This window comes from Coloeus monedula (assembly GCF_965178545.1).
Source record: "Coloeus monedula genome assembly, chromosome: 4".
NCBI classification, from domain to species: Eukaryota; Metazoa; Chordata; class Aves; order Passeriformes; family Corvidae; genus Coloeus; species Coloeus monedula.
This window is the reverse complement of record NC_138784.1, coordinates 75,765,818-75,782,142: the sequence shown is the minus strand read 5'-3', so window position 1 is coordinate 75,782,142 and position 16,325 is coordinate 75,765,818. Positions and strand designations below refer to the sequence as shown.

Here is a 16,325-nt window from a genome sequence, read left to right as displayed (position 1 = left end):
GATCAGAGCCGGAATCGGGACCAGCGTTGGGATCTGGGTGTCGGGCTGGGGATTTTCCAACCCCAGCAATTCCCCGTTGCCTGGAGCGTCTTCCCGTTTCAATGCAGCCTCGCCGGGATTCCCGCAGAGATTCCTGCCGGGATGTGCCCTGCCCCACGCTCCCGGTGAGCCGCACGCAGAGCATTCCCTGTGGGATCCTTTCTCCGGAGCTGCGGGGTTTGAGGCTGCCTTTGGGGCGCGGGGGGGGTCTCTCCAGCCGGCATTCCAGCATGGACGAGGCGGATTCCCGCTTCCTGCACCTGCTGCAGCCCATCCGGGACCTCACCAAGAACTGGGAGGTGGACGTGGCCGCCCAGCTCGCCGAGTACCTGGGGGAGGTAACGGCGTCCCCCCGCCTCAGCCCCGCCCCTGTGCCACCCCGAATCCCGGCGGCACTCAGCCGCTCCCTCCCTGCCTTTCCCAGCTGGATCAGATCAGCATTTCCTTCGACAACGGGAAAACCACCATGAATTTCCTGGAGGCAGCGATGCTGATCCAGGGCTCTGCCTGCATCTACAGCAAGAAGGTGAGGATGCAGGTGACCCCTGCCTCATCCCGATCCTGTGCCGGGCCCATTCCGTGATCCCTGAGCTGCCACAAGTCCATGGGGTCGCCCTGGAATCCCCCTTTGGCTTTGAGTCCTTGATGGGAACGAAAGGATTTCAGTTCATCGCCCCGAAATTTGGTCCCTTTGTAGGCGTTGGCAGCCCTGGGGAGGAGCAGGAGTTTGGCTGCTCTCCAGATTTCCTCCAGAGGGTGGGTTATAAAATCCTGCTTTGCCACAAAATCGTGGGATATTGAATGTTTTTGACCACAAAATCCTGGAATGGTTGGGTGGGAAGGGACCTCAAAGCCCATCCAGTGCCACCGTGGGCAGAGACACCTCCCACTGCCCCAGGCTGCTCCAAATTCCAGGGATTTCCCCAAATCTGGCCTCAGAATGGCTGAAAAAAGGAGAAGAGAACAACAAGACCCTGTGGATTGAACTCCAGCTGCCCCGGGATAACGGGAGGGGGGGGAGTCCCTCAGGTGGAGGGGCTTTCCCAGGAGCTGCTCCCCCCTTTCCCAGCTCCAGGCGCTGTTTTCCAGGTGGAACACCTGTACATGCTGGTCCACCAGGCGCTGGACAGCATCTTCAAGAAAAAGTGAGTGGGATTTTCCCTTCCCAGTGGGATTTTCCCTTCCCAGAGGGATTTTCCCTTCCCAGTGGGAGGTTTGCCCTGCAGAAGCTGCCCTGATCCCGGGCCATTCCCACTCCCATTCCTGCCCTGGCAGGTGCATCCCAGGCTTAGGAAGAACATCAAAGGATGCACAAACGAAATCTGGGATGATTTTTCTCCTGGTTCATGGTGGTTTAGGGGTCCAGAGGAGCCCGAGGGAGCCTTTTCCAAAAGGAAAATCCCTTTGGAACGTGCTGCCGGCTCCTTGGGACTCCCACACCGACACGAACAGGAGGGCAAACCCCATCCTGCCGTGGGATTTTCCCACCTGGAGGGGCCTCAGCGGGGCTGCAGGGAGCCTTTCCCAGCCCTCCCACGGATCCTGAGCCCCTCTTTCCCTAGGAAGGAGAAGCTTCCTGCCTCCCTGTGCCTCGACAGCCGCGATGCCCGCGCCGCCCTCACGGGCAGGGCCAAGGAGGTGAGGATGGGCCTGTGCTCCGTGTCCTGCTCCAGGGGCTCCCTCGGTGTCCCTCGGAGCTGGGGTGACACTGGTGGGGTTTTCCTGGCAGTTCGTGTCCCTGGATGACATCCTGGAAACCAGCCAGGCCAGCGGGAGCACGAGGAGGAACCGGCAGCGTGCGGTAAGAGGAACCAGGTGCCTTTTACTCCTCTTTTTATCCTTCCTTTTTCTCCTTCTCGCCTTCTTTTTTTCTCCTTTTATCTTCCCTTTTGTTCCTCTTTTTATCCTTCCTTTTTCTCCTTTTACCTTTCCTTTTCTTCCTCTTTTTATCCTTCCTTTTTCTCCTTTCATCTCTCCTTTTGTTCCTCCTTTTATCCTTCCTTTTTCTCCTTTTGCCTTCCCTTTTCTTCCTCTTTTTATCCTTCCTTTTTCTCCTTTTGCCTTCCCTTTTCTTCCTCTTTTTATCCTTCCTTTTTCTCCTTTTGCCTTCCCTTTTCTTCCTCTTTTTATCCTTCCTTTTTCTCCTTTCATCTCTCCTTTGGTTCCTCTTTTTATCCTTCCTTTTTCTCCTTTCATCTCTCCTTTTGTTCCTCTTTTTATCTTTCATTTTTCTCCTTTCATCTCTCCTTTTGTTCCTCTTTTTATTCTTCCTTTTTTCCCTTTTATCTTCCCTTTTATCCCCCCTTTTTGTCCTTTTACTCTTTTTTTTCCTCTTGTTTACCACTCATTTTCCTCCTTTTATCCCTCCTTTTATTCCTCTGTTCATCCCTCTTCTTTTTCATCTTTTTTCTCCTTTTCCCTCTCTTTTTCCTTCTCCTCCTTTCTCTTTTTCTTCCTCTTTTTCTTCCTCATTTTCTTCCTCTTATCCCTCTTTTTATCCTTTTTATCCCTCCTTTCTCCCCTTCTTTTCCTCTTTTTTTCCTCCTCTTTCTTCCTCCTTTTCTTCCTCTTATCCCTCTTTTTATCCTTCCTTTTCCTTCTATTTTTCCTTCCCCTTCTTTCTCTTTTTCTTCTTCCTTTTCTTCCTCTTATCCTTCTTTCTATGCCTCCTTTTCCCTTTCCCCTTTTTTTCCTCCTCCTCCTTCCTCTTTTTCTTTCTCATTTTCTTCCTCTTATCCCTCTTTTTATCCCTTCTTTTCCCCCTCCTTTTCCTCCTTTTTTCCCTCCTCCTTCTTCCTCCTTTTCTTCCTCTTATCCCTCTTTTAATCCCTCCTTTTTCCCCTCCTTTTCCTTCTATTTTTCCTTCTCCTTCTTTCTCTTTTTCTTTTTCCTTTTCTTTCTCTTATCCCTCTTTGTATCCTTTTTTTTATTCTTCCTTTTCCTCCTTTTTTTTTTCTTTTTCTTCCTCCTTTTCTTCCTCTTATCCTTCTTTTTATCCCTCCTTTTCCCTTTCTTTTTCCCTCTCCTTTTCCCCCTTTTTTTTCTTCTCCTTCTTCCTCTTTTTCTTTCCCCTTTTCTTTCTCTTATCCCTCCTTTTCCCTCTCCTTTTCCTCCTTTTTTTTCCTTTCCTTTCTTCCTCTTTTTTTTTCTCCTTTTCTTCTTCTTATCTCTCTTTTTATCTCTCCTTTTCCCTCTCCTTTTCCTCCTTTTTTTTTTCTTTCTCTTTCTTCCTCCTTTTCTTCCTCCTCTTATCCCTCCTTCTCATCCCTCCTTTCCCCCCTCCTTTCCCCGCTCCTTTCCCCCCTCCTTTCCCCCCCACGGCAGCATTTTCCCGGGTGAGCCCGGGGCCATCCAGCAGGGATGGTGGCTTTGGGGACAGTGCCCCCTTTCCAGGCTCTCTCTGCACTTCCCGTGCCCTGCGGGGCCGTGAGCATCGTTCGCCTGACGCCGATGGCCGTGGTGCCCCTGGACGAGGCGGAGAAGAAGAAAGATCCCCTCTTGAGGTGCCACTCCTGGCAGTGCCCCTGTCCCCTCCCTGGCTGGGATTGTCCCTGTCCCCTTCCCTGCTCCAGTCCCTGGCTGGGATTGTCCCTGTCCCCTCCCCTGCTCCAGTTGAGATCCCTGGCTGGGATTGTCCCTGTTCCTTTCCCTGCTCCAGTCCCTGGCTGGGATTGTCCCTGTCCCTTTCCCTGCTCCAGTCCCTCCTGGGATTGTCCCTGTCCCCTCCCCTGCTCCAGTTGGGATCCCTGGCTGGGATTGTCCCTGTCCCTTTCCCTGCTCCAGTTGGGATGCTTGGGTGGGATTGTCCCTGTCCCCTTCCCTGCTCCAATCCCTGGCTGGGACTGTCCCTGTCCCTTTCCCTGCTCCAGTCCCTCCTGGGACTGTCCCTGTCCCCTCCCCTGCTCCAGCCAGGCTCCCTCAGGCTAAAAGCACAATTCCTTCGGGGCTCTGGCGAGGAGCAGGAACACCCCGGGATGTGCAGGGACATCCGGCCAGTCCCGTGCTGCTGCGAGGGCCGGGGTGACCCTGGGCTGGCCCGGGGGATGTTGGGGACCCCCCAGGGCTGTGTGTGGGGGAATCCCTGACGGGATTTCCCGCAGCGGGAGCGGGGAGCTCCTGGGGAGCCGCTGGGATTTCCAGATGAACACCTGCACCTCCCACGCCTCCGGCGCCTTCCTGCTGGAGACAGCCAAGTTCTGCCCCGCCGACCTGCAGCTGGAGCAGCCCCTGGCTGCAGCCACAGGTACCGGGGGGCTCTGGGGTGTCCCTGTCACCGTCACTGCCAGCAGCTCACTGTCACCGTCCCCTGGCAGCAGCTCCCGGATCCGGCCCCACGGAGCCTCCGAGCACTGGCTGCGGCACGGCCCCGCTGCCGGCACTGAGCGTCCCCGAGGAGGCAGGTGAGGGCTGGCACCTGCTCAGGGACATCCAGGTGTCCCTGTGTCCCTTCAGGATGCTGGAGAGGAGGCTGAGGGGTGAATTCATCCCTCCACAAGTCCCTGACAGGAGGGGGCAGCCGGGGGGGTTGGGCTCTGCTCGAAGGGAACAGGGACAGGAGGAGAGGGAACGGCCTCAGGCTGGGCCAGGGGAGGGGCAGGGTGGGCATCAGCAGGAATTTCCCCATGGAAAGGGCTGCTCCCATCCCTGGAGGGGTTTCAAGTCTGTGTGGGTGTGGCATTTGGGGACATGGGCAGTGGTGGCCCTGGCAGTGCTGGGAATGGTTGGATTCGGGCTCTGAGGGATTTCTACAACCCAGCCAACTCCACGATCCCCTGCTCCTGCCCTCTGCTGCCCCTTGGCCCTGGCAGGAGAAGCTCCAGGGGGGATTCCTTGGCAGACAGTGTAGGAATGGGGGGTCCTGGAAGCTTCTCCAGCCTCTGCCCATTCCCACCTGACCTCCAGGTGCTGCAGGACCTGACGATGACGACAGTGCCGAGGCCCTGGGGGATGACATGGAAGTGACTCTGGTCCCTAACGAACACATTGAGGCTCAGAGGGTCTGTGGGGGCAGGGCCTTGTGGGGGGCTGCCTGTGCTCCTTCCTTGGATCCCTGGAGCTCCTTCCCTGGAGCCCCAGAGCCTCGTGTTCCTTTCCCAGATCCCTGGAGCCTCGTGTTCCTTCCCAGAGAGAGCCTTGTTGTCCCTCACCCCTTCCCAGGAACCCCTCACTCCCTCCTTGGAGTCCTGGAGCCCCTAAGCTCATGTTCCTTCCCTGGATCCCTTTGCCCCTTTCCTCAGAGCCCCTTGTTCCTTCCCTGAAGCCCCACAGCTCCCCACTCCTTCCCTGGAGCTCCCCACTCCTTCCCTGGATCCCTGGAGCCCCTTGTTCCTTCCCTGGAGCCCCTCACTCCTTCCCTGGATCCCTGGAGCCCCTCGTTCCTTCTCTGGAGCCCCTCACTCCTTCCCTGGATCCCTGGAGCCCCTTTTTCCTTCCCTGGAGCTCCTCACTCCTTCCCTGGATCCCTGGAGCCCCTTGTTCCTTCCCTGGAGCCCCACAGCTCCCCACTCCTTCCCTGGAGCTCCTCACTCCTTCCCTGGATCCCTGGAGCCCCTTGTTCCTTCCCTGGAGCTCCTCACTCCTTCCCTGGATCCCTGGAGCCCCTTGTTCCTTCCCTGGAGCCCCACAGCTCCCCACTCCTTCCCTGGAGCTCCTCACTCCTTCCCCAGACCCCAGGGGTTCCCCACTCCTTCCCCAGACCCCAGATCTCCCTGCTCCTTCCCCAGATCCCTTCACTCTTTCCCTGCCACCCCTCACTCCTTCATGGAGCCCCCCAGCCCTTCCCTGGATCCCCCTTGTCCCTCACTGTCCCTCTCCGTGTCCCCCAGGCCACGCCCCAGTCCCGGGGGTACGTCCTGCGGGAGAGACCCCCCAGCCAGGACCCCAAAGCCCACAGCAAGGTAAGGGGGGCCCGGAGCCGGGCAGATCCCAAATCCGGGCGGGATGGGACCCCCTGGGGTACCCTGGAGCCCCTGCCCATCGTCACCCCTGTGCCAGGAGGAGCTGGATCCGTGGCAGAGCCTCGACCCCTTCGCAGACTCCGAGGAGAAGCCCTTTAGGAAAGGTATTTTCGGGGCAAGTTGGGGCGTTCTGGGGGTGCAGGGGCAGCACGGCCCACAGGGGTCATTCCTGGCCCACAGGGGGTCATTCCTGGCCATGTGTCCCTCAGTGTCCCCAGCCCCACAACTGGTCATTCCTGCTCCCACAGGGGCCATTCCTGGCCCTGCAGCTGGTCAGTCCCAGCCCATGGAGGGTCATTCCTGGCCATGTGTCCCTCAGTGTCCCCAGCCCCACAGATGGTCATTCCCAGTCCATGGAGGGTCATTCCCGGCCACATATCCCTCAGCATTCCCAGCTCCATGGTGGGTCATTCCCAGTCCCATGGGAGAGTCATTCCTGGCCCCACAGGGGTCACTCCCAGCCTCACCTCGGGTCACTCCCAGCCCCTCCTCGGGTCACTCCCAGCCCCTCCTCGGGTCACTCCCGTCCCCACCTCGGGTCACTCCTGTCCCCTCCTCGGGTCACTCCCAGCCCCACTTTGGGTCACTCCCGTCCCCACCTTGGGTCACTCCTGGCCCCACCTTGGGTCACTCCCATCCCCACCTTGGGTCACTCCCAGCCCCACAACACCCAGCAGGGCCCCCTGCCCATCCCAGCCCCTCGGGGTGGCCGCACCCCCAGTGTCACCTGTGTCACCTGCAGGGACGCCCTTCCTGGTGCCGCAGGGCCTGGAGTACGTAGCTGGAGGCAAGAGGAAGAGGAGGGGCCCGAGGAAGCTCCAGGATTTCATGGGCTGGTTCTCCACAGCCTGTGAGTGATTCCCGCGGGATCGGGATCCAAAAGGATTTCAAAGCCTCCGATTTTAGAGGGATTTAACAGCCCCGTGGCTGTGGCACTTGGGGACACGGGCAGGGGTGGCCTTGGCAGTGCTGGGGGAGTCTCGGTGGGCTCAGGGGGCTTTTCCAACTTGGATAAATCCATGGAATTCCCATCCAATGACCCCTGGTCTGCTCCCTCCCCCAGACAACACCGTCACAGAGGGCCGGAAAAGGAGGAAGGGCCCCACGTTTGCAGGTGAGGGGGACACGGGCAGGGACATTCCCAGTCCTGGGGGACACCAGGGACTGGATCCTGCACTGGGGAGGGGACAGAGGGGAAGGACACCCCAAAACTGACCCTGTACTGCATCAGGGACAGGATGGAGGGGAAGGACACCCCAAAACTGACCCTGTCCTGTGGCAGGGACAGGATGGAGGGGAAGGGCACCCCAAAACTGACCCTGTACTGCATCAGGGACAGGATGGAGGGGAAGGACACCCCAAAACTGACCCTGTCCTGCAGCAGGGACAGGATGGAGGGGAAGGACACCCCAAAACTCTATGAGGGGGACACAAGGGACTGGTCCTGCAGAGGGGAGGGGATAGAGGGGAAGGGCACCCCAAAATTGGGGGGGGGGGGGGGGCATACAAGGGCCCTGCTCCTGGAATGGGAGAAGGATGGAACGGACACCCCAAAACTGGGGGGGGGTGGACACCAGCTCCTGCCATGGGAAGAGGATAAAGGGGAAGGGCACCCCAAAGGCCTGGGAGGGGCCTGGGGGGGGGTTGTGCTTTGGGGGGCGCAGAGGGGCCGCCCCAAATGGCCGTTCCCGATCCCCACAGACCTGGAGCTGCTCTACTGGCGGCACTTCAAGGAGCGGCTGGCGGCGCACAGGAAGCTCCAGAGCCGGGGGGTGAGTGGGGTGGGGGCTACGCTGGGGGGCAGGGGGGGTCCAGCACCCCCTGCCCACGCTCTGGGGGTCCTCGGGGGGGGGCTCAGGGCTGTTCCTCCCCCCCAGGAGCCGCCGTGGGAGCCGGAGCTGGAGCAGCAGGAGTGCGGGGCCGACTGCGAGGAAGGGGCAGGTGCTGGAACCCCGAATCCCAAATCCCTCCTGCCTGCGGGGCCTGGTCACCCCTCCCGGAGGGCTGGGGAAGGGGAGGGTCCCAGAGGGTTGGGGGTGGTCCTGGGGGCACGGAGGGGGGCACTGAGGGGTGTCCCCGTCCCGGCAGACGATGATTTTGTGGAGCACGAGGACGCGGAGCCCGAGGCGTCGGAGGAGCTGGGGGAAGGATCCCTGGGTGAGCTGCCCACCCTTTGCCCCCCAAAATTCCCCACCCCGTCTGTCCCTGGGGGTCCCCTGTCCCCGCCACGGGTGTGGCTGGGTGCTGCCCCCCCCTCTGGTGACCCCCTTTCCCCACAGACCCCCCTGAACCCTCATACGAGGAGCTGGTGCGCGGACACGTGGTAGGTGCTGGTGTGGGGACGGGGCGGTGACCCCAGAGGGTCACGGGGTCCCCAGGAGGGTTGGGGGTGCCCACAGGAGGGTTGGGGGCACCCCAGAGGGCTAGGGGTCCCCCCAAAGAGGTTGGGGGTCTTCCCAGAGGATCCAGAGGTTGGGGATGCCCTCGGGAGGGTTGGGGTGTCCCAACGAAGGTCAAGGTGTCCCCAGGAGCGCTGGGGTGTCCCCAGAGGGTTGGGGGTGTCCCCAGAGGGTTGGGGGTGTCCCAGGAATGCCGGGGTGTCCCCAGAGGGTTGGGGGTGTCCCCAGAGGGTTGGGGGTGTCCCCAGGAGCACGGGGGTGTCCCCAGAGGGTTGGGGGTGTCCCAGGAGTGCCGGGGTGTCCCCATCCCTGTCCCCGTGTCCTCAGGAGCTGTTCGTGGCCAGCTCCCGGAAGTTCATGCAGGAGACGGAGCTGTCCCGGCACGTCCGGCTCTGGGAGGAGCGCATGGAGCCGCTGCTGCGGGAGCAGGCACGGACCCCTGGGATGGGCTGGGACCCCCGGGGTGGGCTGGGACCCCCAGGGAGGGCTGGGACCTCCGGGGTGGGCTGGAACCTCCGGGATGGGCTGGGGTGAGAAGGGACGAGGGTGGGCAAAGACCACCTGGGGTGGGCAGGGGGCTGGCAGAGCCCTGGTCACCCCTGAGCCCCCTCTGCACCTCTCTGCTCACACCTGAGCGGGCCCCCTGCCCACCCTGAGCACCCTGTGCCCACCCCTTAGCCCCCTGCCCACCCCACAGCCCCTGTCCCCCCAAGTCCCCCCATACCTGCAGGAGACCCCGTTCGATGTCCGTGCCTACGGGCTGGCACTGACCAGTGGCACTCCCTGACCCCTCTCTGACCCCTCCTGTCCCCCAGGAGACCCGTGCCCCGTTCGATGTCCGTGCCTACGGGCTGGCACTGACCAGTGGCACTCCCTGACCCCTCTCTGACCCCTCCTGTCCCCCAGGAGACCCGTGCCCCGTTCGATGTCCGTGCCTACGGGCTGGCGCTGACCGAGGGCTGCGCGGGGCCGGGCCGGTGGCACTCCCTGGCCAGCCTGGTGGCCGGGCAGCCCCCGTTCGAGGTGTGCCGCTACCTGCTGGCCTCGCTGCAGCTGGTAAGGCTTCGGGGGGATCCCCGGGGGGGTCTCTGGGCGTGCCAGGACGCGTGGCCACCCCGCTGTCCCCTCCGCAGGCCAACGACGGCGTGGTGGAGCTGGCGCAGGACGCGGGGCTGGAGGCGGCGCTGGACACGGTGCGACTGCGGCCGCTCTCGGCCCGCCCGGCCCACGAGAGGTTCCAGAGCTTCCAGCTGCCCTCCCAGAGGGACCCCCGCCCCAAATAAAGCCCCCCGCTTTGCTAAGGGAAAGCCTCTTCCGAGGGGGATGGGATGGGGGCAGTGGGGAGGGGTTGGGGGTCACTTTGGTCACCTGCACAGGGACCCCAACCCACGGGGAGGGGCCTGGGGGGGCTGGGGTTGGCGGGGGGGTCACTCCAGTCACCTACACAGAGCCCCCTGCCCCATGGGACACTTCTGGGGGGCTGCAGGGGTCCCTCCCTGCCATGTGACACTGCTGGGGGGGCAGTGGGGTCTGGGGGTGTCCCTCCACCCACGTTCTCCCCCTCATGGGACATACCCGGGGGTCCCTCCACCTGCCCACCCAAAACCCCTCCTCCTGACCATTCCTGGGGGGCACTGGGGTCACTCAGGTGTCCCCTCCCTGCCGTGTGACACCCCTGGAGGCTGTAGCCCCCACCAGGGCTCTGTCCCTCCCCACCGGACACACCCGGGGGGCACTGGGGGCTGTCAGACGTCCCCTCCCCCCGATGCCACCCCTCCCATCCCGGTTCCCTCGGCTCTCTCCCATGTCCTCCGGTCCCACTCCCGGCTCTGTCCCGGTTCCCCAGCCCCACTCCCGGCTCTATCCCGGTTCCCCCAGTCCCACTCCCGGCTCTGTCCCGGTTCCCCCAGTCCCACTCCCGGCTCTATCCCCGTTCCCCAGCCCCACTCCCGGCTCTATCCCGGTTCCCCAGTCCCACTCCCGGCTCTATCCCGGTTCCCCCAGTCCCACTCCCGGCTCTGTCCCGGTTCCCCCAGTCCCACTCCCGGCTCTATCCCCGTTCCCCCAGCCCCACTCCCGGCTCTCTCCCGGTTCCACAGTCCCACTCCCGGCTCTATCCCGGTTCCCCCGGCCCCACTCCCGGCTCTATCCCGGTTCCCCCGGCCCGCACCCCACACCACGCCGGGCCGCGTTCCGTCGGGCCGTCCCCGCCGCGTTTATTCGCCCCCCGCGGGCGGCAGCGGCTCGTAGGTGTCCATGTGTCCCCTGACGCTGCGCGCCAGCTCCTCGGCCGTGCGGGAGCGGCCGTAGCAGTCCCGGCAGAGCCCGTCGGGATCCACCAGGAACGTGAGCACCGAGTGATCCACCACGTAATCCCCGTCGGCGTCGCGGGGCCCGGCGCTCACGTAGACGCGGAAGGCTCCGGCCGCCGCCCGCACCTGCTCGGGGGTGCCGGTGAGCCCCACGAGGCGCGGGTGGAAGTCGCGCAGGTACCGCGCCAGCGCCGCCGCGTCGTCGCGCTCGGGGTCCACGGTGACGAAGAGCGGCTGCACGGGCGGCAGCGCCGGGTCCCGCTCCAGCAGCCGCACGGCGCGGCTGAGCTTCTCCAGCTCCTCGGGACACACGTCCGGGCAGTGCGTGAAGCCGAAGTACAGCAGCACCCAGCGGCCCAGGAAATCCGCCTTGCGCCGCGCCGCGCCCGCCGTGTCGCGCAGCTCGAAGTCGCCCTGGCCCAGCGCCAGCGCACGGAGCTCTCGGAGGCGGCGGGAGCGCCGCTGCTGCTCCTTCTGGTGCCGCAGGTACAGCCAGCCCCCCGCCGCCGCCGCCGCCGCCGCCGCCGCCACCGCCAGCCGCTGCCGCAGCGGGAGCCGGGCCGCGCCGGGGGGCACGGACAGGCGGCGGCGGGGCGGGCACAGCGCCGGGAGCAGGGGCCGGACGGGGCGCAGGGAGCGCAGCAGCATCGCCGGGGCTGGGGAGAGCGCGCACTGCGGTCAGGGGGGCGGCGGCGGCCCCTGCCACCCTGCCCGGGGGGGCTTTCAGCCCGGTCCTGTCCCCCAAGTGCGCTCTGAACCCTCGTGCCACCCCTCCTGGTGCCCTCACTCTGCTCCCCAAATGTCCCCTGAGCCCTCCCTGCTCTGTCCTGATGCTCCTGGTGCCTCCACTGTGTTCCCCAAATGTCCCCTGAGCCCTCATTCCACCCCTCCTGACACCCTTGGAGCCCCACTCTGCTCCCCAAATGTCCCCTGAGCCCTCCCTGCTCTGTCCTGATGCCCCTGGAGCCCCACTGTGCTCCCCAAATGTCCCCTGAGCCCTCCCTGCTCTGTCCTGATGCCCCTGGAGCCCCACTGTGCTCCCCAAATGTCCCCTGAGCCCTCCCTGCTCTGTCCTGATGCCCCTGGAGCCCCACTGTGCTCCCCAAATGTCCCCTGAGCCCTCCCTGCTCCCTCCTGACGCCCTTGGACCCCCACTGTGCTCCCCAAATGTCCCCTGAGCCCCTCATGCCACCCCTCCTGACGCCCTCTGACCCCAGCTCTGCCCCCTAAATGCCCCCTGACCCCCACCCTGTGCCCTGCTGCTCTGGACCCCTAGACCTTCCCCCCAAATGCCCCCTGCCCCCCCTCCTGCTGCGCTGCGGACCCCCAGCCCTGACCCCCGAGTGCCCGCTGACCCCCACCCTGTACCCGCCATCCCTGGGCCCCCACTGCCCCCTCCTGCCGCCCTCTCACCTCCCCGCCCCGCTCCCCCAAATGCCCCCAAGCCCTCATCTCCCCCCTCCTGCGGCCCTCGGACCCCTCCCCATGCCCCCAGTGTCCATCCCCGCTGACCTTTGACCCTCGCCCTGTGACCCCCGCGCCCCGTCCCGCCCGGAGCCGCCGCGCCGCTGCCGCCGGAACCGGAAATACCGGCAGGGGGCGGGGCCGGGCAGGAAGGGGCGTGACCAACGTAGGGGCGTGGCCAACGTAGGGGCGTGGCCATAGCCGCGCGTTCCCCTCTTCCACCGCTAGGTGGCGCCACGGCCCCGCGACCCCTCGTGAAGGGCGCCCGCGGGAGGGAGTCGCGACATGGCCGCAATATCGGGATCATCGCGGTTTATTGGGAGTCCCGGCACCGCCCGGTTCCGAGGGCAGGATGGTCTCGGCCACCAGCGACGGCGGGTCTCGGGGGGGCTCCGGGCCGAGGCACAGCGCGTCCTGCAGCTCCCGCAGCCCCTCGGCGCCGAGGGTCCCCTCGTGGTGCACCCGCAGCCAGGGCTCGCCTGAGGGAGGGGGACACGGGGGCGACCGTGAGGGACAGCGGGGCGATCGGGGGCTTCGGGGGTCCCTGAGCCCCCCTTACCTGCCCGCAGGTGCTGCCCGGTGCCCACCAGCAGCTCGGCGCCCACGCGGGGGTTCACGGGGTCCCCGGCCCGCGCCCGGCCCGCGCCCAGGCCGTGCAGGACCCGCGCCAGGGGCAGCGCCCGCACCTGCTGCACCCAGCCTGGGGGGACAGGGGGACAGGGACATGGGGGTCAGGGACATGGGAGACCCCCAGCCTGAGGGGAGAGGGGCCAGGGGGTCAGGGACACGGGGGTCAGGGACATGGGGGTCAGGGACATGGGAGACCCCCAGCCTGGGGGAAAGGGGGTCAGGGGGACAGGGACATGGGGGTCAGGGACGTGGGAGACCCCCAGCCTGGGGGAAAGGGGGTCAGGGGGACAGGGACATGGGGGTCAGGGACGTGGGAGACCCCCAGCCTGAGGGGAGAGGGGCCAGGGGGACAGGGACACGGGGGTCAGGGACATGGGGGTCAGGGACATAGAGGGACATGGTGGGGACAGCTCTGGGATGTGGGGCAGGGGGCACAGGTGAGGACCCCCAGAACAGGGGATTGGGAACCAGGCACCCCCGAGGCGCAGGGTGTGGGGCAGGGGGCTTTGGGGACCCCCGAGGATGGGGGGCAGAGGTGTGGGGGTGAAGACCCCCAGGGGGGTCCTGAGCATCCCGGGGAGGGGCGAGGGGTGGGAAGGGGCAGGAGGGGGCGGATGGGGCCACCGGGAATGGGGGGAACTCTCAGCCCCCCGGAGGGGGTGGAGGGAGGATGGGGGATTTGGGGTGGAGGATTTGGGGTGGGGGTCCCCCTCACCTTCCTGCAGCGCGGGCAGCTCCTCGCAGACCTTGGCCTCTCCCAGGAGCTGGCGGCGCTGGGCGGGGGTCCCGGTGCAGAGACCCCGGGCGGTGTCGGGGGGCACCCCCTGCGCCCCCAGCATGGCCTCGAACGTGCCCAGGGCCGACCCATCGTCCAGAGCCCGGGCCAGGCGCTCACGGCCCTGCTCGGCCCCCGCGGCCATCCCGCACTGCCACAGCAGCACCCCGCCTGCACCCCAAAACCGGGCACGGGCTGGGACCCACCCAGGGACCCCCCAAACACCGCCCGCAGCCCCCCTGCTCCATCCCGCACTGCCACAGCAGCACCCCGCCTGCACCCCAAAACCGGGCACGGGCTGGGACCCACCCAGGGACCCCCCAAACACCGCCCGCAGCCCCCCTGGGCACCCCCGCACCCCCGCTCGGCCCTGCGGGACAGGGACCCCAGGAGGGGCTTAGGAGGGGACAGAGAGTGTGAGGGGGACCCCGGGGTTAGGGGGTGCAGGGGGACCCGGGGTTGGGGGTCAGGACCGGACACAAGACCCGTATCTGTGGACCCGTGTCCTCCAGTGACCCAGGGCCGTGACCAGGTGCCGCAGGTCGGGGTGACCCCATTCCCTGTCTCCCCGTGTCCCCATTCTTGTCTCCCCGTGTCCCCCCCGTGTCCCCCCCGTGTCCCCCGTGTCCCCCGCTGACCCAGGGCCGTGACCAGGTGCCGCAGGTCGGGGGGGCCGCGCCCCCCCAGGCACTCCAGCGCCTCCAGCACCTCCAGCGCGTTGCCCACGGCGCGGCCCAGCGGCTGCTCCATGCGGGTCAGCAGGGCCGCCGTGCGGATGCCCAGCTGTGTGCCCACCTCCACCTGCGCGGGGACACGCGTGGGGTGGCGGGGACAGCGAGCAGGGGGAGTGGGCAGGAGAGCGGGCAGGGATGGGGACAGGGGCAGGGATACGGGACAAGCAGGGACAGGGAGAGCGGTCAGGAGAGAGGGCAGGGGCAGGGACAGTGAGAAGGGACAGCGAGCAGGGGCAGGTCGGGCAGGTCGGGCGAGGGTCCCGGGGGATCCCGGGGGGTCTCACCAGGCTCCGCGCCAGCTCCCGCGCGCTCTCCTGGGTGGGGTACAGCGCGGCCCCCCCGAACTTCACATCGAGCACCAGCGCCGAGAGCCGCTCCGCCGCCTTCTTGCTGAGGATGGAGGCTGGGCCGGGCGGGGCGGGGGTCACCGCCTGCGCCCCCTCCCCGCGCCCCGCGCCTGCCCCGTCCCCGCCCGCCCGTACCGGTGATGAGGGCCGGGCTGTCCACGGTGGCCGTCACGTCGCGCAGCCCGTAGAGCACCCGGTCGGCGGGCGCCAGCTCCGCGCTCTGCCCCACGATGCAGCAGCCCACCCGCGCCAGGATGTGCCGCATCTGCGGGCCCCGGCGGCATCCCGGGGACGCGCCACTGGCACCCCATTGCCAGCCCAGTGGCACCCCGTTGGCACCCACACCCCACTGACACCCCATGGGCAACCACACCCCACTGCCAGCCCCCTGACACCCCAGTGGTACCCACATCCCATTGGCCCCCCGACGCCATCCCATTGGCACCCCATTGGCACCTGCACCCCGTCAGTACCCCAAAACCCACGGACGTCCCATCAGCACCCACCCCTCCCCTTCAGACACCATCAGCACCCCATGGGCACCCCACATCCCACTGCCCCCCCGCCGGTACCCCATTGCCACCCCATGGGCGCCCCAATGGCAACCCACACCCCTCTGGAGCCCCGGTGCCCCCAAGCCGGGTGCCTGCAGGGTGTTCCCGTCCCTCACCCCTCACCCCTCACCCCTCACCCCTCACCCCTCACCCCCCCTCCGTCACCTCCTCGGGGCTCTGGGAGACGCGGAAGCCGGGAATGGACTCCAGCTTGTCCAGGGTGCCCCCGGTGTGGCCCAGCCCGCGCCCGCTGATCATGGGCACCTGGGGGGGGGGCACAGGTGGGCATAGGGAACTCGGGGACACCCCCCTGTCCCCGCGCCACCCCGGCTCCCCCTCACCTTGCAGCCACAGGCGGCCAGCGCGGGGGCCAGGGCCAGGCTGACCTTGTCCCCAACGCCACCGGTCGAGTGCTTGTCCACCACCAGCCCGTGCCAGGCGGGCGGCCAGGCCAGCGTCCGGCCCGAGCTGGCCATGGCCTGGGTCAGGGCCAGTGTCTCACCCGCGTCCATGCCCCGCAGCCGGATGGCCATCAGCATGGCACCTGAGGTGACAGCGTCCGGCCACATGTCACCTCCCTGGTGCCCTCCTGTGGAGCCCTGACCTGCCCCGTGGCACCCGGGGACACTCCGGGGTCACCTCAGTGCCCTCCCCAGGACCCCCCTGGCCATGGCCCTCTGCCACGTCCTGGGGTCCCTCTCTTGTCCTCCCAGGGTGGGCCCCAGCCGTGTCCCCTGCCCAGGACCCACCGTCACCTCCCGGCGTTTCCCTTGCAGTCCCCGCACTGCTGGCACCCCCCTGCCCCGGTGTCCCCTTGTGCCCGTGTCACTGCCCCGGCCATGTCCCCCCGGCTCTGCCCGCGCTCCCCGCCCCGTCCGTGTCCCATTGCCGCCTCCCCGGCCGCGTCCCCGCTCCACGGCCCCCGGGCTGTCCCCCGTCCCTCCCCCCGCACCGATCTGTCCCTGCTGCGCGGTGCCCTCGGTGACGCCGCGCACGAAGCTCCGGATCTCGGAGTCCTCCAGGCGCTCCCCGTCCCGCTTCTTGCGGATCAGGCTGGGGAGGGGGGTCGGGGGGTCCATCCCGGTCCCGGACAGCTGGCACCCCGGTTCGGGAC

General features: G+C 66.0%; 3 protein-coding genes across 3 annotated transcripts; 1 reads left to right on the top strand and 2 right to left on the bottom strand.

Moving 5' to 3' along the window:
- Window positions 1-269: 269 nt before the first annotated feature.
- Window positions 270-9,678, top strand: NCAPH2 (non-SMC condensin II complex subunit H2; the record flags this gene model as incomplete). Its single annotated transcript, XM_082280389.1, has 18 exons — window positions 270-377; window positions 464-565; window positions 1,129-1,184; window positions 1,602-1,677; window positions 1,769-1,840; window positions 3,433-3,542; window positions 4,140-4,269; window positions 5,865-5,936; window positions 6,034-6,100; window positions 6,739-6,846; window positions 7,060-7,110; window positions 7,698-7,768; window positions 7,874-7,937; window positions 8,085-8,153; window positions 8,276-8,319; window positions 8,723-8,824; window positions 9,302-9,451; window positions 9,529-9,678. The coding sequence occupies 18 exons, from the start codon at window positions 270-272 to the stop codon at window positions 9,676-9,678; spliced, it is 1,602 nt and encodes a 533-aa protein (XP_082136515.1).
- A 914-nt stretch (window positions 9,679-10,592) lies between these two features.
- Window positions 10,593-12,287, bottom strand: SCO2 (synthesis of cytochrome C oxidase 2). Its single transcript, XM_082280142.1, has 2 exons — window positions 12,220-12,287; window positions 10,593-11,363 (listed from the first exon to the last, which is right to left on the bottom strand). Exon 2 carries the CDS (start codon window positions 11,353-11,355, stop codon window positions 10,612-10,614), a length of 744 nt encoding a protein of 247 aa, XP_082136268.1. The 5' UTR covers window positions 11,356-11,363; window positions 12,220-12,287; the 3' UTR covers window positions 10,593-10,611.
- A 187-nt stretch (window positions 12,288-12,474) lies between these two features.
- On the bottom strand, window positions 12,475-15,755 carry TYMP (thymidine phosphorylase; the record flags this gene model as incomplete). Its single annotated transcript, XM_082280386.1, has 8 exons — window positions 15,553-15,755; window positions 15,377-15,475; window positions 14,793-14,922; window positions 14,595-14,713; window positions 14,215-14,377; window positions 13,517-13,747; window positions 12,731-12,871; window positions 12,475-12,650 (listed from the first exon to the last, which is right to left on the bottom strand). Exons 1-8 carry the CDS (start codon window positions 15,748-15,750, stop codon window positions 12,475-12,477), a joined length of 1,257 nt encoding a protein of 418 aa, XP_082136512.1. The 5' UTR covers window positions 15,751-15,755.
- Window positions 15,756-16,325: the final 570 nt, after the last annotated feature.

Excerpts from the sequence above, each read along its gene's own strand:
- SCO2 (XM_082280142.1), bottom strand. The coding sequence starts at position 11,355 with ATGCTGCTGCGCTCCCTGCGCCCCGTCCGGCCCCTGCTCCCGGCGCTG.